General features: G+C 53.8%; 2 protein-coding genes across 2 annotated transcripts; both read left to right on the forward strand.

The window, feature by feature from the left end:
• The first annotated feature begins 8,769 nt into the window (after positions 1–8,769).
• RPS5 (ribosomal protein S5) lies at positions 8,770–14,547 on the forward strand. Its single transcript, XM_019978165.2, has 6 exons — positions 8,770–9,014; positions 9,742–9,850; positions 13,034–13,243; positions 13,390–13,518; positions 14,260–14,358; positions 14,438–14,547. The coding sequence occupies exons 2-6, from the start codon at positions 9,743–9,745 to the stop codon at positions 14,504–14,506; spliced, it is 615 nt and encodes a 204-aa protein (XP_019833724.1). The 5' UTR covers positions 8,770–9,014; position 9,742; the 3' UTR covers positions 14,507–14,547.
• A 115-nt stretch (positions 14,548–14,662) lies between these two features.
• On the forward strand, positions 14,663–19,657 carry RNF225 (ring finger protein 225). The gene has a single exon (XM_070772437.1). It carries the CDS (start codon positions 15,821–15,823, stop codon positions 16,799–16,801), a length of 981 nt encoding a protein of 326 aa, XP_070628538.1. The 5' UTR covers positions 14,663–15,820; the 3' UTR covers positions 16,802–19,657.
• Positions 19,658–26,150: the final 6,493 nt, after the last annotated feature.

A 26,150-nucleotide genomic window follows, 5' to 3' on the forward strand; every position in this document is an offset into this window, starting at 1 on the left:
ACACGTGATGATGTCGACCGATGTGGCCCCCATGTGGCACTCAGCGGCCCCGACGGTCTGCTCCCACTGTGTGTCCCCTTCTCCATCCTTGTGGGCGTCTGGACATAGAATGCCCTGCTTCAGTGAGGCCTGTCTCCCTGCCCAGCGGCAGTGTCAGGGCTTGCTTGAAGCTGTTGGTGGGGGTCACCACACCGTAATGTTGGAGCGGTGGCTGACCGGCACGCGGAGGGCTGCTTGCCCGCGTGCCTACCCTGGTGGAACAGGAAGGCCTTGCTAGGGTGGCTGCAGAGGAGGGAAGGTGCGTGGGTGCCCCCGGGGTGTGGGCAGGCCCCAGCACTAGCTGAAGACTCTTGTGCACTCCCTGGGGCTTCTCACTGCTCAAAAGGCCAGGGCTCAAAAGGCTTACAGAACTGGGACCTCTCAAGCCTGTGGGTGCACTGCTGCTGAAGGAGCTTCTCCTTCTTGCAAAAGGACCTCCTGCTCTGGGTGCACAGAAAGGGCCACTCCCTGGAGTGAATTATCTGCTGCCTCAGGCCCACCTCCCAAAGGCCCTGTTGCTGTTGGGCAGTCCTGGAGGGTGGATGTGGGCACCTGTGTGAGGGACTTGTTTCTCTGGGGTTGGCTGCAGGGTCTGCTTTACAGAAACTGGTTGCCTAAGATGACCTCCTGTCCCACCCCCTGCCCCCTAGGGCTTATGCTGGGAACAGCACCCGAGAAGTACTTGAGTGCCCTGGTGGGCTATAGGGGGTTTTTAGGGGCAGGACCCCTGGTCACACTGGGAACTGAAGTGGGACTGGGGCTCCCGCATGAGGTCCCTTGAAATATCAGGCTCCTGGACCAGGGCTCACACCGGGCCCCAGCCCTGGGAGCCTGTGCTCAGGGAGCCTGTGCCCTGGGCAAGCTGTCCTGCCACCTACCACCCCCCCGACGCAGGAGGGGGCCTCTCAGCTCTGTCTGCTGGGGGCCCAGGCTCCACCTCGGCCTCGCCTGAGGTCCCAGGACAGCTCGTGGGGCATCAGCCTGCTCAGGGCACTTGGTGTCCAAGCATCCATCCCAGGGCCAGCCTCCAACTCAGGAGTCCTCCTTGCAGGACATGGAAGAGCTGAGGAATGGAGAGGTTGGCCGTTCCTATGAGGGGAAAAGCAAACTTCAGTGACTGAGGGATTCTGGATGACTTGGCCAGATTTCCTTAAGAGTCTTGAAAGCATTAAAAAGGGGAAAGACATAAAGAAAGGAGTTTCAGGGCCTTCCCTGGCAGTCCAGTGGTTAGGACTCCATACTTCCATTGCGGCAGGCATGGGTTCAATCCCTGGCTGGGGAACTAATATCCACAAGCTGCTCGAATTAGCAAACAAAAAAAGAAAAAAGCAGGAGCTGAAGGCAGCTGGTTCAGTGGATTGAAGTAAGTGGTCAAGAAAGAACTCCTGGCCTCTCTAGGCTTGGTTTCTCCCCTCCCCTCCACTGTCCTCTCTCACCCCTGTGACACCTGGCCCTGTGCTGACCTCTGCCTTCCTCAGACCCACCCTCTTCACCAGCTGTCCTGAACATCCTCCCAGACAGCCCATCTGACAAGCCACACCCAGTACTTGTCATTTGGTGGCTGTGCCAGCCCCGCAATGGACCTGCTGCTGACCAGCGTGGAAAGTGCAACGTGTACATGAGGTCAGCAGAATAACGGACCGCAACTAGATCCACATCCTAATCCCCAGAGCCTGTGAGTGTGCCACCTCATATGGCAAAGAGGACTTTGCAGATCTGATAAGCGATCAGGAGATAGAGAGAGTGTCCTGAATCATCCGGGAGGGCCCTAAATGTGGTCACAATGCTCCATATAAGAGGGAGGCTGGAAAGCCGGTCAGCAGAGGAGGTGTGATGACAGAAACAGGGCAGAGTCACGCAGCCGCAGGAATGAGCGGGGGCCTCTGGCCTGTCCCTCCCCATTCAGCTCCACGCAGACCCCTGAGGGACCTGAAACTCCACACTGAAGTTGCCCAGTGGAAACAAAGGATGCAAAACAGAGCTCACAGGGAAAGTATTTCTGGCACTCAGCTCCCTGTAGCTCCCTGTAGCTGCCTCTGGGTGGGTCTGGGGCTGTGGGCCATCTCTTTATACCTCTGTGATCATAACTTTTCCATCTCTTCTCCAACAAGTAGGTATTAGGAAATTGGAAGGCATCCCATTTTTGCTTTTACAACATTTCAGTGGCCCACTTGTCCTAACACCTGGGCAGTTATCTACGATTGAGTAGCAAAGCACCCCAATATATGTATCATCCACTCTTAAGAAGTTTGCTTTATTCCACTTAGCTGTGAAGAAAGTTCTACATTAGAATCTGTTTTTGCTAAATGAAAGAATCTTTGAAGAGGATTTTCACCTTTAGGAAAAGTTAAAAAGGGAAAACTTCATCCCCCATTTGTTTTGCAGTGAGCCGAGTGACAGAGGAAGCACACGCATGTAAGTTAAATAAGCAGGGTGGCAATACACAACCTTGATGTACTCCTTGCCCTATTTGGAACCAGCCTGTTGGACTTCCCTGGTGGCTCAGACGGTAAAGCATCTGTCTACAATGCGGGAGATGCGGGTTCAAGCCCTAGGTTGGGAAGATCTCCTGGAGAAGGAAATGTCAGTCCACTCCAGTACTATTGCCTGGAAAATCACATGGACAGAGGAGCCTGGTAGGCTACAGTCTAAGAGGTCGAAAAGAGTCAGACACGACTGAGCGACTTCACTTTCACTTTCTGTTGTTCCATGTTTAGTTCTAACTGTTGCTTTTTGACCTGCATACAGATTTCTCAGGAGACAGGTACGGTGTTCTGATATTCCCATCTCTTTAAGAATTTTCCACAGTTTATTGTGATCCACACAAAGGCTTTGGCTTAGTTAATAAAGCAGAAGTAGATGTTTTTCTGGAACTCTTCCTTTTTCCATGATCTAACGGATGTTGGCAATTTGATTTCTGGTTCCTCTGCCTTTTCTAAATTCAGCTTGAATATCTGGAAGTTCATGGTTCACATACTGTTGAAGCCTCGCTTGGAGAGTTTTGAGCATACTTTGCTAGCATATGAGATGCCTGAAATTGTGTGGTAGTTTGAGCATTCTTTGGCATTGCCTTTCTTTGGGATTGGTGTGAACACTGACCTTTTCCAGTCCTGTGGGCACTGCTGAGTTTTCCAAATTTTCTGGCATATTGAGTGCAGCACTTTCACAGCATCATCTTTCAGGATTTGAAATAGCTCACCTGGAATTCCATCACCCTCACTAGCTTTGTTCGTAGTGATGCTTCCTAAGGCCCACTTGACTTCCATTCCAGGATGTCTGGCTCTAGGTGAGTGATCATGCCATCGTGATCATCTGGGTCGTGAAGATCTTTTTTGTATAGTTCTTCTGTGTATTCTTGCCAACTCCTTTTAATATCTTCTGCTTCTGTTAGGTCCAAACCATTTCTGTCCTTTATTTTGCCCATCTTTGCATGAAATGTTCCCTGGGTATCATTAATTTTCTTGAAGAGATCTCTAGTCTTTCCCATTCTGTTGTTTTCCTCTATTTCTTTGCACTGATCACTGAGGAAGGCGTTCTTATCTCTCCTTGCTATTCTTTGGAACTGTGCATTCAAACGGTTATATCTTTGCTTTTCTCCTTTGCCTTTAGCTTCTCTTTTCTCAGCTATTTGTAAGGCCTCCTCAGAGAACCATTTTGCCTTTTTCCATTTCTTTTTCTTGGGGATGGTTTTGATCACTGCCTCCTGTACAATGTCATGAACCTCCATCCATAGTTCATCAGGCACTCTATCAGATCTAATCCCTTGAATCTATTTGTCACTTCCATTGTATAAGTGTACGGGATTTGATTTAGGTCATACCTGAATGGTCTAGTGGTTTTCCCTACTTTCTTCAATTTAAGTCTGAATTTGGCAATAAGGAGTTCATGATCTGAGCCACAGTCAGCTCCCGGTCTTGTTTTTGCTGAATGTGTAGAGCTTCTCCTTCTTTGGCTGCAAAGAATATAATCAATCTGATTTCAGAATTGACCATCTGGTGATGCCCACGTGCAGTCTTCTCTTGTGTTTTTGGAAGAGGATGTCAGTGCTTTCTCTTGGCAAAACTGTTAGCCTTTGCCCTGCTTCATTCTGTACTCCAAGGCCAAATTTACCTGTTACTCCAGGTATCCCTTGACTTCCTACTTTTGCATTCCAGTCCCCTATCACGAAAAGGACATTTTTGGGGGTGTTAGTTTTAGGTCTTGTAGGTCTTCATAGAACCGCTCAACTTCAGCTTCTTCAGCATTACTGGTTGGGGCATAGACTTGGATCACTGTGATATTGTATGGTTTGCCTCGGAAACGAACAGAGGTCATTCTGTCGTTTTTGAGATTGTACCCAAGTACTGCATTTCAGACTATTGTTGACTAGGATGGCTACTCCATTTCTTCTAAGGGATTCTTGCCCACAGTAGTAGATATAATGGTCATCTGAGTTAAAGTCATCCACTCTAGTCCATTTTAGTTCACTGATTCCTAAAATGTCGATGTTCACGCTTGCCATCTCCTGTTTGACCACTTCCAAATTGCCTTGATTCATGGACCTAATGTTCCAGGTTCTTATGCAATATTGTTTTTTGCAGCATTGGGTTTTACTTCCATCACCAGTTACATCCCCACTTCACAGATGGGAAAACCGAGGCCCAGACAAGAAAGCCACGCATCCTGGGCTCGACCCATGCAGCCAGACTCGTATCCACGGCCCACGACCCGGGGCTGATCTGCCCCAATCCCTCACCCCGGCTCCGTGACCCCGCCCTATCCCCTACGGGCTTAAGGGCACTACCCCCAGCCCACCCCAGGGCAGCACCCAGGCTCTACGCCCCCCTCTCGGCGTTCTGCGGCTGAGCACCCGGCGAGAGAGGAGCCGGCGATCGTCTCCGGGCTTGGCCAGGCCTCCCGGTTACCTTGGCGACCACCACCTTTTCCGAGCCCAGCCCCTCTCTGAAGGCGGCGGTAAGTACTCCAGCGTCCGCGTAAAGCTGGAGCCTTCCTGCGATTCGCCATCGCCTTGGAGACACGTGGCGTCACACAGCTGACAATCACTTCTACGCTAGTGATTGGTCGTGCCCAGGGGAGGGCGGGGCTTTCGGTGTGGGTCCTGGCTGTTAGTCGGTCCACTCGCAGGACAGGCAGGCCCGAGCGTTCCCCCGAATGTTTGAACTGTGTCCTTAGACCCCCCCCCCCGCCCCCCGCGAAATCCCCACGGCCGGGTCCTCCTGCTCCGGCCTAACTTAAGTTCCCGCCTCTAGTTCCGACGAGTCCGGATGCCAGATTCTACCCCAGTTCTGCCATTGGATCCCACCGCCCAAATCCATGTATCCGTTTCTCGCCCAGTTAAGGCGTTGGTTTCCCCTCTTCGAGTCCCGGTCCCCCTTTCTCTCCGAATTTGTGCCCTGCATCTCCAGATCGCAGCCGCTAGTGTCTGTATCTGTGAGACTTATGAATTCATACATCTGGCCTCCAAAATTTGAGATCCTGTACCCACTAACTCTGGATATTTGGATGTTCGAAATGTGTTTCTGGACTTATCCTTAATCCAAGCCTCTGAGAGCCCCTATTAATACCCTGTCCTAAATTCTTCCTTCCCTCTATTCTCCACCCAAGTGCTGCCAAATGAGGAGACAGGTCTGCAGCTGCTCGGGCATCGCCATCCCAGCCCTGCACTTTCTGTCCCGTTGCCCCTTCTGGCCCTCATTCCGAAGAGCCACCCTGAACATGTGGTCCTGATTTACAACTAAGCAAATTGAAGACGGGGATTGGGCTTAGACTAGCCCACCTAGCAGGTGAGCTGGTCCAGGTACCTCCCTTGCCTTGAGCTCTAGTCCTATAACAAGCATCCTGGACAAGCCACCCATCCCTGTGAGCCCAGACTGATGCTCAGTGGCCAGGGCAGTGGGAAAGATCAACTTGCTCTCTGCCAAGGAGATGGGTGCGGGTGTTGTGTATGTGTGGGGGGTGGTGGTGGGCGGGTGGCAGGAAGACTAATAGTCCTGCAGGAGTTAGAGGAATGATAAATATGCTTGTTTGTTCACATTCATTTGTTCCTTTGAGCAGGTTTGAAATCAAAGAGACCATCCTTCCTTGGTAAGTATATGGTTACTGGTTCATGAACCTTTTCTTTAATAAGGGAGGAGCTTAGGGGGCAGAAAGAGACCCTCTCTGAATCATGCCAGATCCAGTGGAAAGGCCTAGAGTTGATTGGACTCATTTGTTCATTGGACACATATTTATTGGGCACTTTGTAGGTGCTGAGCTCCCTGGCACTGGGGCAGACATGATGCAAAGAAGTGGAGAGGCCAGCTGAGGGAGGAGAGGTCAGGTTCTGGGGCAACCAGCTTAGAATTCCAGCTCTGCCCCCTTTTGCTGTGTGACCCTGGGTGAGTTACTGCACCTCTCTGGGCCTCCATGACTACCTAATCAAGTTGTTCTGAAGAGCAAATGGTCTGATTCCTAGATTCCTAATGCCTACCTGGGATTAGGAAGGGGTTTCCCAAGGCTGACCTCGATTAAGAGGTGGCCAGGAGGACTTCCCTGGTGGTCCAGTGGCTAAGACTCTGTGCTCCCAAGGCAGGGGTCCAGGGTTGGATCCCTGGTCAAGGAACTAGATCCTACATGCCACAACTAAACAGGGGTAGCCAAATAAAAATAATTATTTTTTTTTAATTTTTAAAAAGAGGTGGCCAGGAAGAGGGACAGAACCACGTGAGGAGGTGTTCTGAACAGGGGACAGAAGGACTATGGGTCTGAAATTGGTGTCTCATGGAGGAAGGAGGCCCAGTGACTCAGTGTCTGCCTGAAGCCCACAGTGGGAGCAGCAAGACTCTGGAGACGTGCCACAGTTACTGTGAGCAGAGGCTGTACTTCCAGCTGGGGATACACAGAAAACAAGCCTGACATTCCACCCTCATGGAGCAGTTGGAAAACCAGGGCACAGAGGATGGCCAGGGCTCCTTAGCCCAGAGTGAACATGCTGCACCAGGAATTGGGCGGGGGTGGGGGTAGGGGGTGGGGTTTACAGAGCCTTGCCCCCTCCAGCCTGGAGAACATAGTACCAGCATCCCGAGGCTTACAGGATCAGACTCCAGACTTTGTACCTGTGTCTGGGGACCTGGAGAGGTGGGACTACCCTAGCCCTGGCAAATAGTGTGTGATCTTCAGCTAAGCAAGGTGACCCCCGCCCCCCCCACCACAGAGGGCTTTACAGCAGGTCCTCCCATCTGCTCTTCACTGCACGGTGGTCACTCTTGTCAAGTCTATAAAGATGTCCACTATCAAGTGACCACTGATGGCCAGGCCACAGACTCCTTACTCACCTTGTTTGATTTAGTTCTCATTTTCACAGACAGGGGAAACAGGTTCAGAGGGGTGGGCCCTTGTCAGCTTTTGAGGAGAAAGAGGCAGGGCTGGAGGCGGGGCACTCTATATCCTGCTGGGTGAGAGTGCCCAGTGCCTACTCCTAGCTTCCTGTTTTCCCCTGGGAAGTACTTCCCCAGCTGCATCCCCCAGGACCAGACAGGGCCTACTCAGCCCCTCCCTATCCCCACAGACCATGGTGGGAAGCCCAACTGCTGCTCTGCACACAGCAGGGCAGAGGCCAGGGGAAGGCTACAGGATGCAGGGTGGTGGGGGGGGGTGGGGGCTTGGCCTCTGGGCTCAGTTCCCAGACTTCCACCCCCCTAGAGCCTGAGGTCTGATTCTCTGCCCAGACCAGCTTCAAGTCCTGTGTCCCCCCTGGACAAAGACATGGGCTGCGATTGAGACAGTCCAGAGTTTCTGAAAAGCTCCAGGAATTGAGATGGGGTGGGACCGAGTCTTTATAGTCAGTAGTCAGTCAGTCAGTCAATACACACCGCAGCTACTGAGCACCCGCAATTCATATGCTGGGACGGTGGACAAGTGGGGTTGCTGGAGACAAATGAAGGACCGCCTGAGTCACGAGGCTGAGCCCCTTCGGGTCTCAGAAGGGGAACTCCCACCGGTGGAGGTTGAGATGGGCACTTGGAGGTGAGGAGGCTCAGGGGACTCAGTTCTGCCAGGTGCCGCTTCCTGCCATCTGCAGCCAGCACGGGTGTACAGCTGGTGGGTCGCTGCGTCTGCGAAGCCCGCCGAGGAGGCGTCCACCTCCCAGCTCGGCTCCAGGGTCTAGGCTGGGGGTGTGACTCTTGCCACGTGCTCTCCACAACGATCGCCGGGGTCACTGAGTGCGGCTGCAGAGTGGACAGGGCACCCATCACGGTGCGGCCCATGCACTCGACTAGAGACCTCAACAACACAGGCCCTAGCTGAATCAGAAAGGGAGGGAGCTGTCCCCCAGAACCCCTCCCCGATTTCCTCCCGCACGCGGAATGGGGCAAGAAGCGGGGAACAAGGAGAGACACTGGGGAAGAGGACCCCAGCAGGAGGTGAAGCGAGGGGTCCCCTCTCGGAGGCTCAGGCCCCAAGCAACCCCGGCCGCGGGAGTGTAGGGGGGACGGACACTCGAGTGGAGCCTGGCCACACGCTCGGGGCCGGGACCACAGAGGAGCGCAGTCAAGACGTCCCGGCACCACTCAGCCGACTCGGCCTGCAACGCGTGCGGGTCGGCGTAGCGATCACCGCGGGCCAGACTTCTGACCTTATTAGACATGGTGGCGTTAGCCTCAAAGAGACCTCTGCGCCTGTGCAAGTGCTCCTCGACGAGCTTTCAAGGGCTGGAAGTTGGACTTCCGCCAGACTGGCTTTTGGGCCCACTTCTGCGAGAACGCATGCGCTGAATGTATACGTGTTCCGTCTGACCCCGAGGGCGCGTTTACATGCTCGTTCCGGATTGGTCTATTACTAGGCCGAGTCCACATGCGCACCTGCCACCTTCGCTGACCCGGAAGTTGTCGCCTCAGTTAAAAGCCTCAGCCCGCGGTGCGCGGCCTCTTCCTGTCTGTGTCTGGGCGGCGCGTGCTCCACGCCGAGCGATAGAGACGCCTCGGCCGTGTCTTCAGGTGAGGCTGCCGCGGAGTAGGGGGTCCGAGGAGCGATCCTGGGTTTTCCGGAAGCTGTGGGTGTGCCCCGTGCCCGGGAGCTTTCCTAGTGCGGGTGACCGGATGGAGGCGCGGGGAAAGTTACCCTCGCCCTCTGGCTTCAGCGCCGCCGCCGCCGTAGCCTTGCCTCGCGGCGTACTGGAGAAGTTGCTGGCGGTTTGCCTTGGTCTTTGCAGTTGTACTTTATTTACGTAAGAAGATTCCTTACATACAAGACTCACACTTTGGAGACGCTTCCTCCTACATAACAGCCCCTAAAGATCCCCTCGGGGTCGGACTCCACTTTTTGTATTGGTAAAACACAGAACCCTTATACTTTACTGATGAGGGAGCTGAGTCCAAAGGAGAGTTGTGGATCTGTAGGTTCACAAAGCTCTGGAAGAACATGGTTGGGGTTTGAATTCTAGCGGATGCACCGTCAGGGCATTTGGACTCAACCTGCCCATACCTGGGCCGCCCTGCAACTGTTGAGGGGGTGCCTGTCAGCTCTGGGCCTCAGGATTCCTGGGTAAGAGACAGGTGTGGCTTGCTGACAGATGAGTGGTTTTTCTAGCATTCAGCATGGTGGCCCCAGATAATTCCCAGCGTTCTTTGGTTGCTGGTAATTTCCCACTTCTCAGGTTGTGCTCTAAGCTGGCCTCAGAGTCAGTGATAAGTATGCCTGCGCTTTGACGATTTTTATCCCTAGGATGACGGAGTGGGAAACAGCTGCACCTGCAGTAGCAGAGACCCCCGACATCAAGCTCTTTGGAAAGTGGAGCACCGATGACGTGCAGATCAATGACATTTCTCTGCAGGTGTGGAGGGTGTTACGATTATGTTCTCCAGCTGGGGGCGGGGTCAGTTGAAACTTGTAGCCTTTCTCCCAAGTAGAGTTGAAGGTGGGACAGGTAAAGGAGGGATTCCTGGGCCACCACACCCACCATATCTGCTTTTCTTTGTATCCTGTTAGAGGTTGCTACAGTTTTTCCCAGGAGATGGTTCCTTCCACAGTAATTATCACTTCCCACAGGTGGTTTAGTTTTTTTGTGTTGTAGGGAAATATACAGAAAATTTATTTTTTAGTTTTATACATTTTGTTTTTTAAAGGTGTTTCTTATTTTACTCAAGTATTGAAAATGGCAAAGGTAATACTGTTTCGTTCAGGCTATAACATTTGAATTATATGTTTTAGAATTAAATAAAAATGGGCAATATTCATCAAGTTCAGAAGTTGTGCTCTGGAGAGAAGAGTCAAATTACAAAGATTCAAATGCCTGAAAATCTAAAGACTTTCCAGTTGTCCCTCAGTGTCTGAGGGCATGTTGGTTCCAGGAGCCCTAAGTTTACCAAAACCCTCAGGTGCTCACGTCCCTCCATTTGCACAAGTATTTTAAGTGTACAAGCCCCAAATTATTATTTTGTGGGAGGAAATCCAGTTGTCCTAGCACATTTGATTTTTGTCTTTTGGAGTTTTGTGCATCTTAACAATTTAGGCCATAAAATGTTACTTAAGTCTCATTTATATGGTATATGTATGTATCCTGCACCATTTGTTGAAGGGACTATTTATCCCATTGAATAGTCTTGGCACTGTTGTTGAATATCAATTCAGCAAAGATGGAAGGGTTTATTTCTGGATTCAGAACTCTATTTCATTGGTCTCTATGCCTTTTTTTTTTTTTTGCCAGTATCACAGTCTTGATTACTACAGCTTTGTAATAGGTTTTGAAGTTGGTAAATGGGAGTTCTCCACTACAGTGTTGCCCCCACATTGTTTTACACTTGGGCTCATTAGGACATTTGTGGGGCCCTTATAAAAAGAAATTTATGTTTTCTGACTGCATTAGTATTGTTGTTCAGGGGCTAAGTCATGTTTGAGTCTGTGACCCCATGAACTGCAGCACATCAGGCTTCCCTGTCCTTCACTGTCTCTCGGGAGTTTCCTCAAACTCAGGTCCATTGTGATGCCACCCAACCAGCATTACTATTTAATTACCTCTATGCAATGCAGGGAACCCCGATTTGATTCCTGCGTCGGGAAGATCCGCTGGAGAAGGGATGGGTTACCCACCCCAGTGTTCTGGCCTGGAGAATCCCATGGACGTATAGTCCATGGGGTCACACAGAGTCCGACACAACTGAGAACTTTCATCTTTCATGTATATTACAGTATGCAGGCACTGAGCCCAACAGAAAATTCAAACCTGTTTTTCTCTCTGAGTGTCTTCTAGAGCTGTTTTATTTCATGGGTTTGTTGGAGGAGGTTTGCAAACTTAAAATGACCAGATAGTAAATGTTTTAGTCTTGGCAGGTCACATGATGGTCTGTCACATGTGTGTTTGCCTCTTCCTTCTTGCTTTTTTTGGTACAAAACTTTAGTAATATAAAAACAATTTTTCACTTTTCCCTGGTGTTCTCCAAGAGGCTGGGGAAGCAGAAGTCAGCATGGTATCAAAATTCTCACTATCAGACTTCCCTGGTGGTCCAGTGGCTAAGACTGTGCACTCCCAGTGGAGGGGGCCTGGGTTCAGTCCCTGGTCAGGGAACTAGATCGCACACGCTGCAACTGTGACCCTGTCCAGCCAAATAAATAAATATTAAAAAAAAAAAAAATTCTCACTACAGAGCTGTATTGGACTTTACCATGGGGCCCAGCAACTTAACCAAATGCTTGCTGGGGTGTTTGGTATTCACAATTTTTTCTTGCACAGTGCGAGTCCTGCATGTACACCCCTCTGTATAGTTTTGTTTGTGCAAATGGTTCTCTCCAGACGAGACTCCAGTCTCTCATGCCTATGTCAGAATCCTGTATTCTTTGCTATCAGTCCTTGGTTTTGTAGAAACTCATTGTTTGTATATGTTCTTGTTTGTTTGTGGTAGAGTGACTTTTTAATGTAGGGTTCATCCTGGAAATAGGTCAGAAGTAGTCCTTTTCAGGTACATGGAGTCCTCTGACTCAGCCCCTCCCCCAATGATTTAGTGTTTACTAGATATTGTCTTGGGACTTGTATGTATCCATAGGCAAGATTGTTGAATGATTCTTTTAAAACTGGTTCTCTGGGATGGATCCCCTGTCAGCCCTTTAGGGACACTAGGCAATGTCCGGGCACTTGTCCGGGTGTCAGTGGTGAGTGCTACTGAATACCCTACAGTGTGCAGGACAGCAAAGAATTGTTTGATACAAAATGTCAGTGAAGAGTGAAGGACACTGTTAAAGAAAACCGGAGTTGTGGGCCGCCATCTCCTTCGTGCTCCACAACCTTCTTCCCATTATTAGGAAAGTACTCTTCTAGGGACCTTGTGAAGAAGACACTTTGTTGTTCAATTGCTAACTCTTACCTAACTCTTTGCAACCCCATGGACTGCAGCACACCAGGCTTCCCTCTCTTTTCACTGTGCCCCAGAGTTTGCTCAGATTCATGTCCATTAAGTTGGTGATACCGTCCAGCCATCTCATCCTCTGTCCTCCCCTTCTCCCGCCTTCAATCTTTGCCAGCATCAGAGTCTTTTCCAATGAGTCAGTTCTTAGCATCAGGTGGCCAAAGGATTGGAGTTTCAGTATCAGTCCTTCCAAAGAATATTCAGGGTTGATTTCCTTTGGGATTGGCTGGTTTGCTCTCCTTACAGTCCACGGGACTCTCCAGAGTTTTCTCCAGCACCACACAGTTCGAAAGCATCAGTTCTTCAGCACTCAGCCTTCTTTATGGCCCAACTCTCACATCTGTACATGACTACTGGAAAAACCACAGCTTTTAACTATACAGGCCTTTATTGGAAAAGTGATGTCTCTTCTTTTTAATACTCTGTCTAGGTTGTCATAGCTTTCCTTCCAAGGGTCACTTGCTTAGATTTTAATTTTTGCGGCAGGTAGGGGCTCACATCCAAAGCCCACAGGTGGGTGGGGGCTCCTATAAGTGGGTGTTGGGTCCCCCTGGTACCCTCGGATGTCCTTCCTGCTCTTGAGTGAGCTCCCTCCATCCCCTCTTCTGCTGCCCCAGGATTACATTGCTGTCAAGGAGAAGTATGCCAAGTACCTACCCCACAGCGCGGGCCGCTATGCGGCCAAGCGCTTCCGCAAGGCACAGTGCCCCATCGTGGAGCGCCTCACCAACTCCATGATGATGCATGGCCGCAACAATGGCAAGAAGCTCATGACCGTGCGCATCGTCAAGCACGCCTTTGAGATCATCCATCTGCTCACTGGCGAGGTAGGGCTCGGGGCCAGGCAGGGAGAGTGCCCTCAGGCAACCCGCAGCCAACAGCAGCCCCACCATACGCATGCCGTGGTCCTCCAGGGACGGGGAGGGACGCGGGCTGGGCATCTGGCTCATGCACGTCCCCCCGCACCCCCCAGAACCCCCTGCAGGTCCTGGTGAACGCCATCATCAACAGCGGCCCCCGGGAGGACTCCACCCGCATTGGGCGAGCTGGAACAGTGAGGCGGCAGGCCGTGGACGTGTCCCCACTGCGCCGTGTGAATCAGGTGGGCTTGGGGCCTTTGGGCACATGCAGGCACCCAGGAACAGCCACCTGGCTGGTTCAGAATGCTGCCTGGGGCAGAGGCTAGCAACTGGGGATGTTCGCATCTGCATGTTTTACCTGAGTGTCATTTCCTCCAGGAAGCCTTCCACGGTTCCCACCCCACAGAGCACATCCTTGCTCTGGCCCTCTCCTGGGCATCGTTTGGCTGAAGGACCAGTTTCATTTGGGTGTATGTTTTTATGTTGTTTTGTGTTTTCTTGGACCGTGTGAGAACCCACCCATTGCAGGTGTTCTGACCGTTTTTCTGTTAACACTTCAGCGGGTGTCTCCTAGGTAGTCTGGTCTGTCCCCACCGTCACTGCAAGGAATGTAACCGCAATCTGTCGCTCACGTTGCATCACAGGTCCAATTTGTGGAGCTGGCACCAGCACACCCTTTACAGTTGTTTGTTTTCAGTCAAGGCTTCCGGGCCAGGAGCACACATTGCTTTCCCCGTCTCAGCCGGTTTAAATCTGCTCCATCAGGGACCCAGGCCTCAGCCTTTGACACCCTTTTCTGTGGCTCTCTGTCTGATCCCAGCCCTAGCGGCCTGCCCTGGGCAGCACCGTGGGCTCCCGTTACCATGCTCGGTGGGCCTGCGGGTGGCAGCGTGGTCGGCAGGGTGTGTTAGGGGGCCCGGTACCGGAGAACCGTGAGCCCTCCTGGTGTGGGGGCACCTTTTCAGCTGGCCCCCTGCCCCTAGGCCATCTGGCTGCTGTGCACCGGCGCCCGGGAGGCCGCCTTCCGGAACATCAAGACCATTGCCGAGTGCCTGGCGGATGAACTAATCAACGCAGCTAAGGTGGGCGGGGATGCTGTAGGGGGCAGGGGGGTCTCAAGGGGAAGGGGGTCCGCGTTGAGCTAAACGTCTCTTCCTGCAGGGCTCCTCCAATTCCTACGCCATCAAGAAGAAGGACGAGCTGGAGCGCGTGGCCAAGTCTAACCGCTGATCGCTGGCTGCAGCCACAATAAACCTGTTTCCCTGTGAGGGCAGCCCCTCCTCCGTGTCTGTCCTTGGCGGGGGCTGAGTGGGAGCCGAGGGTGAGGGGCGGGCTGAGCATGGTGTCTGAGGAGTTGGCCGCATTAATTCCTGGCGTGTCTTCGGCCTGTGGGGACCTGGATTCACCAGGGAGGACTCAGCTCGGGAAGTATCGCTGACTCAGAAACCGCGGCACCTTGGGCTGCAGGCCTGGCTGCCTGGACCGTCCCGGCAGGTGTCGGAGATGAGAGGGGTGGGGTTGTCCTGGCAGAGATGGCACTGGGCGGGCACTTGGGAGGTGCAGCCCACCCTGAGAGTTGCCAGGGAGCAGCTGGGGTCAGGGCCTGGGCCCTGGGCTACAACAGTGTCTCCCCCCCGTCTGCTGGCCGCATAGCGGTGGCCCAGTCCAGTGCACTGTGGGTCTGCCCGCCTTCAACCCCCAGGACCCCAGAAGGTGGCTCTGGGTACGCTGTCCCCGGCCCGGGTGCCCCCCGCACATGGACACACTGGTACCCCCAATATCTCTCATCCCACAGTGACTGGGTGGGAGGTTCATGAGCTGGGGAAGGCTGGAGGTGGAAGGGCTTCCCCCTCCCAGGCCCTGAACTGTCATGCCCTTGTCAACCTGTGCTTCCAGCCGCCCCCGACACTGCTGAGGTCAGGCTTGTGCGCTCAGTCCTGACGGGACCTTCCTGGGGGCTGTCGAACAGGTCCAGTGGGAAGCTGGGGGGCGTGGCCCCGCCGTGGGCGGCGCCCACGGGGAGGGGCGCGCAGTGTCCACCTCCAGGCAGGTCTAGGGATGGGGTCAGAACCCGTGCTTAAGTGTCAGCCCGAGGGTGGAGGCGCCACCAGGTAGGAAGAGGCTGCTGGGGTCTGTGCTTGGGGAACCTCCTGGCCGGGTGGGCTGCCGGCCCGACGTCCTGAGGCTTGGGACCTCTCCCTCTCCTGCTTCTCCTTTGATCTGTGGTCTCCCCGGTCTGTCTCTGCTCAGCTCTCCTGAGAGCCCGTCGGGTCTTTTCTGAAGTCCCTCAGGTCCACTCTGCTCCCGCCTGGGGGTCCCCAAGTCTGGCTCAGTCCGCGGTGATCCTGGTGTCTGTCCGTAGTCCTCAGCCTCTAGACCCCCCCTGCCCGCCGGCGGCCTCGGGTCCGCACCCCCCGCCGCTGCCCGCACCCTCCTGCCTTCCAGCCGCCTACTCCCGGCTCTGCTCCTCTTGCTGCCCTTCCCCGTGTCGGTGGTCCCTCCAGAGCCAGGCCGCTGACCGCCTCTCCCCGCAGGCCGGCCCGGATGCCCTGCCCTCGGCCGCCATGGCTCCGCCGCCCGCGGGCCCCCCGGGGCTCGGGCCCCAGCACCCCGGGCTCCGCGTGCACCCCGCGCTCCCCCGGCAGGGGGCAGGACGAGGACGAGGGCGGTGAGGAGGAAGCGGACGGCAGCCCCGGCCCCATGCTGGCCCCCGCCTCCCCGGTGGAGTGCCTCATCTGCGTGTCGCCCTTCGACGGCGTGTTCAAGCTGCCCAAGAGCCTGGACTGCGGCCACGTCTTCTGCCTCGAGTGCCTGGCACGCCTGTCGCTGGCCACGGCGGGCGGCGGCGCGGCGGTGGCATGCCCGGTGTGCCGCGCGCCCACGCGCCTGGCCCCGCGCCGCGGGCTCCCCGCGCTGCCCACGCAGCTCGGCCTGCTGCCCGGCCCCGCGCGCGCCCCGCCGGCGCCCCCAGGCTCCGTGCGCTTCGACCGCCGGCGCGGCCTGCTCTACCTGCGGCCGCCGCCGCCCGGGCACGGGCCGCGCAAGGCCCGCGCGCCGCCGCCGCCGCCGCCGCTGCGCCTCGGCCGCCCGCTGTCGCGCCGCCTGTCGCTGGCGCACTCGGCCTGGCTCTTCCACGCGGCCGTCGTCTTGGCGGTGCTGGTGGCCGCGGGGCTCGTGGTCTCGGGCGTCTACATCTTCTTCCTCATCCCGCGCGCCACCACCTCCCACCCTGCGCGGCCCCAGCTCGTGGCGCTCGCCCCGGCGCCTGGCCTCTCCTGGTTCTCTCCTCGGCCCACCGCCCAGGCGCTCCGGACCCCCGGCTGGACGCCGCTCCCCGCGGCCCCCGACCCGGACTCGAGTTCCGATCCGGACGCCGCCCCATCGGGGGCTTCGGAGGACGCGCTGGAGACCGAGGGGCTCCCCAAGGACACAGAGACACTTGCTGGACGCTCGGAGCGCGCGCGGGGGGCGGAGGCTGGCCCTGAACGGACCCCGCGGGCACGGGGCGCGGGGACCCGAGGGTAGTCCCGAGGCTCCCCATGATCGCCCCGGAGACCTCGGGCGCGGGGCAAGGGCGCCTTGCTCCAGCGAGGCCCAGCGGCTCATTCCGGGCGTCCTCAGGAGGCAGGGACCCTCCCAAGGAGCAGCCCCGACTGCAGTCCCCGTGGGCCACTGCTGGAGGAGCCCCGTGGGTGTCGAGGCCCCGCGGGGAGGCACCCATCAACGGGCCAGGGGTGCCCTTGGTCCCCATCTCTCCTGGGACTCCAGCCCCCTGGGCAGCATCCCGCGGGGCCCTGCTAGGGGCACCCCCTGACCCTGAGCCTCAGAAGTGTCCTCCGAGTCATCAGCGCCCCAGGAGGACGTTCAGCCCTGGCTGGCACCGGGGCTGCCGTCTCTGATTTGACTCATACTTTGGGCTTTCCCTGGGTCCGCACCCACGTCTGCGGGTGGCTGGGACCAACCACCCTGCTTCTCTCCGGGTTGGGAAGTTTGTTTTCCACTCTGCTGCCTGCAGGCTGGGCCTGGGTGGGATCCAGCCGTCTCCTTGCAGGGCCTGCGTGGCGGCCTTGTGCACCCGGCTGGGGCTGGGGCTGGGGCATGCCGGGGAGGGGCCCAGGCCTCCCAGATGGGCTCCCATCTGGGCCCTGAGCAGCAGCTTGCAGCGGCCCTCGCTCCCACTGTGGTGGGTGGCTTCTGGAGTTCTCTAGAAGCCTCCTCTTGTGAGGGCAGCTGTGGTCTGGCTCAGAGCGGCCAAGGTTGCCTCCAGGTCAGGCCGTGTCGGTGGGGATCTCTCCTGACATTCCTGGCCTGCCGCAAGGGTTCCTGGCCCCTCTCCCCGCCAGGAGCCCCCATTACCCGCATCTCCACCCCCTGAATGCTCAGGGTCAGTCTCTGCCCTTCTCCAGGACTCCTTCAGCACCTTGTCAGCACTGAGGGCAAGGGGCCTCCACCCTCCCTGTGGACAGCAGTTTGCAGGGAGGGGGTCCTCCTCCCGGAAGCCTTCCTGAATTATCACAGTGGGGCAGCCCCTCGCCACACAAACTGGACCAGGGCCTTCTGTCTTCCCCGCAGGCCTTGGGGCCCTGTCTGCCTCACGTCGCGCAGTGGTGGTGTGCTGTGCGGCAGAGCGGCGTCCAGCGTTTTCCAGGGAGAAATGTCACTTCTTAGGGGCTGGGGGCACCTGGTTGACTGTTTACATGTGTGTCCTCAGGACCTGGCACACAACGGGTGCAGAACAGCTCTGTAGGGAGGGACGGCCCTTCAGGGACTGCTGCGGGCACCTCGGTTCACCTGGCTCCGGGCATCCTCACCAAGGCGCGCCAGCAGAGCTGCTTCCGATGGGATCTGCTGCTCCGTCTGAGGGAGTGTCTCCCTGGACCAGTTCCTGTCCAACATCGGGGCCAATGACGCCTGCAGGGGCCTGGACCAGGGTGCTGCATCACGGGGCAGGCCCAGCCCAGCCCCACAGGGAGGAAACTGGTCAGGCAAGAGCAGGGCTGACTGGTGGTCTGTGTAGGTTTGCCCAGCTGCTGCAACAAATCACCACTGACTCAGTTCCTTACAACAGCACATGCTACTTATCTTCCTCACTCTCTTCCTCACTTTCCTGCTGCACTCTTCCTGAAAAGGACACCAGGATTGCACTGAGCCCAGCCAGATAATTGAGGACATCTCCAACTCCATATCCTTAATTTCATCACCTCTGTAAAGTCCATCTTTACTGTTAAGTAACAGATTCAGATTCTAGGTATTGGGGGGGGCATTATTCAGCTTTCATAGGGTCTCAAATATCAACCTCCTCATCCCTCGCCTCCTCCACTACAGGCTGGGAGGAGTTGAGGTGAGGGCATAGAATGAGCAGAGATGGGCCCGGCCATGGGGGTGCTCAGAAAGGGGCCCTTGGCTGTTGGGTGCACAGAAGAGAAAGGGACGATGCTTTCTGCCTGAAGGTGCTCAAGGAAGGCTGCCTGGAGGAGTAGTACCTTCAAGAGTGCTCAGGGGAGGGGACTTCCCTGCTGGTCCAGTGGTTAAGACTCTCAGCTCCCAATGCAGGGGGCCCAGGTTCGATCCCTGGTCAGGGAACTAGATCCCACATGCTGCAACTAAGACCTGGTGCAGCCAAATAAGTGAATAAATAAGAAAAAAGAAAAGAAAGAATGCTCAGGGAAGCATCATCTGGCCCTGAGGCAGGGGGACCTGAGGGAGGGAGCTCGTGGCTTAGGGCAGCTGGCAGGGCTGGCTTCTCCTTGTGAAGCAGAGCAGGACCTTGCTCCCAGACCTTGTTCTCTGCCTGCCCTTTGCCTGTGGATAAGTCTAGTCCAAGAAGAAGTTTAATCAGGGAAGTGAGAAACTAAGGAAAACAGTCTAAGGAGACTAAATAATGATGATGTAGTCATTAGGTGTATTCAAGGACCTCCAGTTCTTTCTCAAGGGCTATAGATAACATTCTGAGCCATGTCCTGTGAGCTGTCTTACAGATACCAAAACACCAGCTGGAGAAGTTGGTCACCAGGTACATGATGACCAGGCTGTACCCAGGATTTGAGCTGCCACAATTCTGAGAATTGATCGCAAAGAATTGGGAACAGTTGCACCCGAGACTGAACAACTGTATTTAAAACAACCAAGATGATGCCGGTCAGACCACTGATGACCAATTTGAAGTGCACTGTTAGAGATGACGGTGCTGTTTCTGCATGTTGTCCCCCCACCCCAACTTTGTCTATAAAAGCTCTCACTGCCTGCTTGTCAGAGGGGGGAGTTGGCCTTTGGACAGATGGCTGCCACCCTCTACTCCACTTGCCAGCATCTGAAATAAAGCAAACTTTCCTTTCCACCAGCCTTTTGAGCAGTGAGCAGCCAGACACCCCCCACGCATACATTTTGGTAACACTTGTCCTAATCTGCTTCTCCTTCCAAACGGTGGGCAGTGGTTGCTTCTCTACCCTCCCAGATGGGAGCCTGAAACCTCGTTCTCGCTTCCTGTAAAATGCAGCTGATGACAGAGCTCAGGCGTCGCTGAGTGGCCCTGTTTGCTGATTACTACCTTGATGTGCACCCGCATGCTCCTCGTGAACAAAGGGACTGCCTGAAACCACCACTTGGGCCAGGACTGCTGGGCACCTGCAGCCTCTGTGGCCACCTGGCGCTGTGCTCTCCAGGTCTGCCTGGGCCCGCTCCATCCCTGCTGGGTGCACCCTCCACACCTGCCCCAGTCTTGCTCCTCTTCTTAATGGTCCTGATGCCTGTGAACACAGGGTGGGGGGAGATGGCTGGTGGTGGGGGGTGGGCGTCTCAGTGCCTGGCGTGGTGCCAGGGAGACCTTTACCCATCAGACTTTATTCTATCTTCTGTAAAACGGGAGATGATAAAGTTGCGGGAAGAATTTTTCGTTCCTCCATAAGTTTTTATTGAGCGCCTGCTCTATACTTAGGGCGCACTGGAGGTGCCATGGCAGGGCAGTTGATGTCCAGAGGGCGAGAGGCAGCCATCATCTTGGACACACGACCTCTCCCTGCACACTCATGGGGCCCTCCACTCCCCAAACCTTTCCCAGGCCCTCCCAGGTCTCCTCCCCTTGCAAACAAGGTGTGCGGGATGCTCCACACCACTAGGATCCAGCCGGCTTCTCTTCATGAGGGCCAGGGAGGCCTCTGGCCACACTACACCCATGTCTGGCCATGGGTTTGCCTCTTATGTTGAGGTTGATGGCACAGGGCCACGGGAGGGCCCTCGCTGGATGCTGAGAGCAGAAGTGTCCAGCTTAGAGATGGGAAATCAGGCTGAGGGAAGGACAAGGCATGGACTCGAGCAGGGACCAGAGAGCCTTCTGAAGAACAACTCCTTTCAAGTCCACTCCCTGGCCCCGGCCAGGAAGACCCTCACTCTTCCTTCCTCCTGGGGCCCAGCAGTCTCAACTCCCTCCTCCATACACCAGTTTCCCTACCTCTTTATTCTTCCCGCTCGCAAACCTAAGTGGCCACAGGACTGGAAACGGTCAGTTTTCATTCCAATCCCAAAGAAGATTAATGCCAAAGAATACTCAAACTACTCACAGTTGCACTCATCTCACGCTAGCAAAGTAATGCTTAAAATTCTCCAAGCCAGGCTTCAACAGTACATGAAGTGAGAACTTCCAGATGTTCAAGTTGGATTTAGAAAAGGCAGAGGAACTAGAGATCAAATTGCCAACATCTGTTGGATCATAGAAAAACCAAGAGAATTCCAGAAAAACATCTACTTCTGCTTCATTGACTACATGAAAGCTTTTAACTGTGTGGATCAAACATACTGTGGAAAATTCTTCAAGAGATGGGACCAGACCACCTGACCTGCCTCCTGAGAAATCTGTATGCAGGTCAAGAATCAACAGTTAGAACAGGACATGGAACAGACTGGTTCAGAATATGGAAAGGAGTACCTCAAGGCTTATTTAGTATTGGTATATTGTCACCCTGCTTATTTAACTTATATGGAGAGTACATTATGAGAAATGCCAAGCTGGATGAAGCACAAGCACAAGCTGGAGTCCAGATTGCCAGGAGAAATATCAATTACCTTAGATATGCTGATGACACCATCCTTATGGTAGAAATTGAAGAAGAACTAAAGAGCCTCTTGATGAAAGTGAAAGAGGAGAGGGGAAAAGTTGGCTTAAAGCTCAACATTCAGAAAACAAAGATCATGGCATCCAGTCCCATCACTTCATGGCAAATAGATGGGGACACAATGGAAATAGTGACAGACTTTATTTTCTTGGGCTCCAAAATAACTGCAGATGATGATTGCAGCCATGAAATTAAAAGATGCTTGATCCTTGGCAGAAAAGCTATGACCAACCTGCTGCTGCTGCTAAGTCACTTCAGTCGTGTCCGACTCTGCGCGACCCCAGAGATGGGAGCCCACCAGGCTCCCCTGTCCCTGGGATTCTCCAGACAAGAACACTGGAGTGGGTTGCCATTTCCTTCTCCAATGCATGGAAGTGAAAAGTGAAAGTGAAGTTGCTCAGTGAAGTCTGACTGCTAGCAACCCCATGGACTGCAGCCTACCAGGCTCCTCCGTCCATGGGATTTTCCAGGCAATGACCAACCTAGTGAAAGTGAAAATTGCTCAGTTGTTTCCAGAGCTTTGTGACCCCATGGACTGTAAAGTCCATGGAATTCTCCAGGCCAGAATACTGGAGTGGGTAGCTGTTCCCTTCTCCAGAGGATCTTCACAACCCAGGGATGGAAGCCAGGTCTCCCTCACTGCAGGCGGATTCTTTACCAGCTGAGCCACCATGACCAACCAAGACAGCATATTAAAAAGCAGAGACATTACTTCGCCAACAAAGCTCAATCTAGTCAAAGCTATGGCTTTTCCGGCGGTCATGTATAGATGTGAGAGTTGGACCATAAAGAAAGCTGAGGGCCAAAGAATTCATGCTTTTGAACTGTGGTGTTGGAGAAGACTCTTGAGAGTCCATTGGACTGCAAGGAGATCCAACCAGTCCGTCCTAAAGGAGATCAACACTGAATATTCATTGGAAGGACTGATGCTGAAGGTGAAGCTCTAATACTTTAGCCACCTGATGCGAAGAAGGGACTCATTGGAAAAGACCCTGATGCTGGGAAAGACTGAAGGCAGGAGGAGAAGGGGACGACGGAGGATGGTTGGATGGCATCACCGACTCGATGGACCTGAGTTTGAGTAAACTCCGGGAATTGGAGATGGACAGGGAAGCCTGGCGTGCTGCAGTTCTTGGGGTCGCAAAGAGTCGGACAGGACTGAGCGACTGAATTGAACTGAACCTCCGCGGTGTTCCAGAAGGGGAAAGCTAAGGGGGTGTCAGCAACGCGGACCAATCGGAGGCCGCATTCCGGGCTGGGGGGGGGGGGGGCGTGACCGTAGTTGCCTTGGCAACTTGGCCCGCCTTCGCCGCGCTGCTCGGAGGGACTGCGCGTGCGTCACACCCTCCCCGCGCCGGTGGGAGGTACAGAGACGATCCCGCGCTGAAAGCTAGAGGAGCGCCGGCGGCGGCCGTCGCTGTGGCGATTTTACCCGCACCCGGACCCTCGCGCGGTAGCGCTGCGCGCGCACAGCTGTCAGGCTGCGGTCTAGAGGGAGAGCCTGCGGGAGGCGGCTGTGCCCAGTCAGTCAGGGGCGGAAACCTGAAGCGAAGCTATCATGACGACCTCTGGGGCGTTTTCGGCAACCCGGCCGCGGGGCCGCGGGAGGAGGCAGTGATCCGGTTTGTTATCACACCGGTGGCGCTTCTGCTGAGCGCAAGGCTCAGCGCACTGGACAGACACGTCCCCGCCCTGCGGTCCTTGGTGCTCAGCTGCTGCTGCTGCTAAGTCACTTCAGTCGTGTCCGACTCTGTGCGACCCCATAGACGGCAGCCCAGGCTCCCCCGTCCCTGGGATTCTCCAGGCAAGAACCAGGTGCTCAGCTAGTGCTAATCTAATAAATTTTAACGCAGACTATTGCGAACACAGGTAGATTAGATTACAAAGGAAGAGCGTGACTCAGATGTGCTCTCCCTAACCCTAACCCCACCCCCTGGCCGACCTGGGAAGTGCTGGAACCCTCCGTCTCAAGGGGAAAGCAGGCTCGGATGGGGAGCGTCTCCCTTAGGGGCACGCCTTGGTAGGGCAGCTGGGCATGTCCTCCTAAGCTGTGGCTTTCTCTGCCCTCTCAGTCTCTGCAGAAGCTGGGGCAGACGAGCCAGGAGGGACCTGAGAGCTGCATGCCGCTCACTGGGCATGGATATTTCCACTCTAGTGGCCATGAAAAACTCCACATTGGATATGGGACTTTTCCAAGGAATCTTCCAGAAAATTTTCTCGTTTTTATTTTTAATAATAGGTTTCTTGCAATGTAATCTAAACACAATAGGTTTCTTGAAATGTAATCTAAACACATTCATACAATTTGCCCAGAGTCTACAATTCATTTTGTTGTTAATATGATCATATAGTTATGCAACCATCACCACCAATTCCAGAACATTTTCAAGAAGCCCCATCCTGATCCAAGTCATGTCCCATTTCTCCTTCCCCTTAATCCCTGGCAACCATGTCTACTGTTTGTCTCTGTGGATTCACTGTTGTGGGCATTTCATACCAATACAATCATACATATGCGGAGATCCACCCTTTACAACAGCAGCCTGTGGATTGTGCTTCCCAGCCAGTGGAGCCAACTCAGCCATGCATGTGAACTCTGGAGCCAAAGAGGTGAGGGTGTGAATCCTACTTCCATTGTAGCCTTGTTCTTTGCCCTTCTGAAACTCACTCTTCACTTGGGGAATGGTGTGGGTGGGGTACTCTTGGCCTTGGGTGTGCCTGGCTTCACACAGGCTGTGCTCCCTGCTCTCAGGTACTCGTGGGCTGTGAGAGGACTGTGGGCCTCTGCTGGATTAAAAAAAAAAAAAGATTATTTTATTTTTCGGCTGTGTTGGTTCTTCATTGCTGCACATGGGCTTTCTCTAGTTGTGGTAAGCGGGGGCTACACTTTGTTGTGTGTGGGCTTCTCATTGCGGTGGCTTCTTGATGCAGAGCAAGGCTGTAGGTGCCTGGGCTCAGTAATAGCCGTGCACTTGAGCTTAGCTGCTCTGAGGCACATGGGATCTTCCTGGACCGGGGATGAAACCAGTGTTCCTTGCATTGCAAGGTGGATTCTAAACCATTGCTTCCCAGGTGGCACTAGTGGCAAAGAACATGCCTGCCAATGCAGGACCCACGAGTGAGTCAGTCAGTCAGTCAGTTCAGTAGCTCAGTTGTGTTGGACTCTTTGCTACCCCAAGGACTGCATCATGCCAGGCTTCCCTGTCCGTCACCAACTCCAGGAGCTTGCTCAAACTCATGTCCATCGAATCGGTGATGCCATCCAACCATCTCATCCTCTCTCGTCCCCTTCTCCTCCTGCCTTCAATCTTTCCCAGCACCAGGGTCTCTTCCAATGAGTCCTTTCTTCGCATCAGGTGGCCAAAGTATTGGAACTTCAGTTTCAGCATCAGTACTTCCAATGAATATTCAGGACTGATTTCCTTTAGGATGGACTGGTTGAATCTCCTTGCAGACCAAGGGACTCTCAAGAGTCTTCTCCAACACCACAGTTCAAAAGCATCAATTCTTCGGCGTTCAGCTTTCTTTATAGTCCAACTCTCACATCCATACATGACTACTGGAAAAACCATAGTTTTGACTAGATGGACCTTTGTTGGCAAAGTAATGTCTCTGCTTTTTTAGTATGCTATCTAGCTTGGTCATAGCTTTTCCTCCAAGGAACAAGAGTCTTTTAATTTCATGGCTTCAGTCACCATCTGCAGTGATTTTAGAGCCCCCCCCCCCCGCAAAAAAAAAAGTCTCTCACTGTTTCCATTGTTTCTCCATCTATTTGCCATAAAGTGATGGGACCAGATACCACAATCTTAGTTTTCTGAATGTTGAGGTTTAAGCCAACTTTTTCACTCTCCTCTTTCACTTTCATCAAGAGGCTCTTTAGTTTTTCTTCACTTTCTTCCATAATGGTGGTGTCATCTGCATATCTGAGGTTATTGATATTTCTCCCAGCAATCTTGACTACAGCATGTGCTGGAAGGAAGAAAGAGAGGAAGAAAGAAAGGAAGGAAGAACGCCTTCCTCAGTGATCAATGCAAAAATAGAGGAAAACAGTAGAATGGGAAAGACTAGAGATCTCTTCAAGAAAATTAGAGCTACCAAAGGAACACTTCATGCAAAGATGGGCACAATTAGGGACAGAAATGGTATGGACCAACAGAAGCAGAAGATATAAAAAGAGGTGGCAAGAATACACAGAACTGTGCGAAAAAGATCTTCATGACCCATGTAACCCCAGTGGTGTGGTCATTCACCTAGAGCCAGACATCCTGGAATTGGAAGTCAAGTGGGCCTTAGGAAGCATCACTATGAAGAAAGCTAGTGCAGGTTATGGAATTCCAGTTGAGGTATTTCAAATCCTAAAAGATGATGATGTGGAAGTGCTACACTCATATGCCAGCAAATATGGAAAACTCAGCAGTGGCCACAGGACTGGAAAAGGTCAGTTTTCATTCCAATCTCAAAGAAAGGCAATGCCAAAGAATGATCAAACTACCACATGACCACACTCATCTCACATGCTAGCAAAGTAGTGCTGAAAATTCTCCAAGCCAGGCTTCAACAGCACGTGCACTGAGTACATGAACAGTACATGAAACGTTCAAGCTGGATTTAGAAGAGGCAGAGGAACCTCAGATCAAATTGCCAACACCTGTTGGATCATCAAGAAAGCAAGAGAGTTCCAGAAAAACATCTACTTTTGCTTTATTGACTATGCCAAAGCCTTTGACTGTGTGGATCACAATAAACTGTGGAAAATTCTGAAAGAG

The sequence above is a fragment of the Bos indicus genome, chromosome 18 (assembly GCF_029378745.1).
Source record: "Bos indicus isolate NIAB-ARS_2022 breed Sahiwal x Tharparkar chromosome 18, NIAB-ARS_B.indTharparkar_mat_pri_1.0, whole genome shotgun sequence".
Taxonomy (NCBI): domain Eukaryota; kingdom Metazoa; phylum Chordata; class Mammalia; order Artiodactyla; family Bovidae; genus Bos; species Bos indicus.

Coding starts and splice junctions, on each gene's coding strand:
- RPS5 (XM_019978165.2), top strand. CDS start 9,743: ATGACGGAGTGGGAAACAGCTGCACCTGCAGTAGCAGAGACCCCCGAC. Junction 9,851..13,033: donor TCAATGACATTTCTCTGCAG/GTGTGGAGGGTG, acceptor CTGCTGCCCCAG/GATTACATTGCTGTCAAGGA. Junction 14,359..14,437: donor AACTAATCAACGCAGCTAAG/GTGGGCGGGGAT, acceptor CTCTTCCTGCAG/GGCTCCTCCAATTCCTACGC.
- RNF225 (XM_070772437.1), top strand. CDS start 15,821: ATGCCCTGCCCTCGGCCGCCATGGCTCCGCCGCCCGCGGGCCCCCCGG.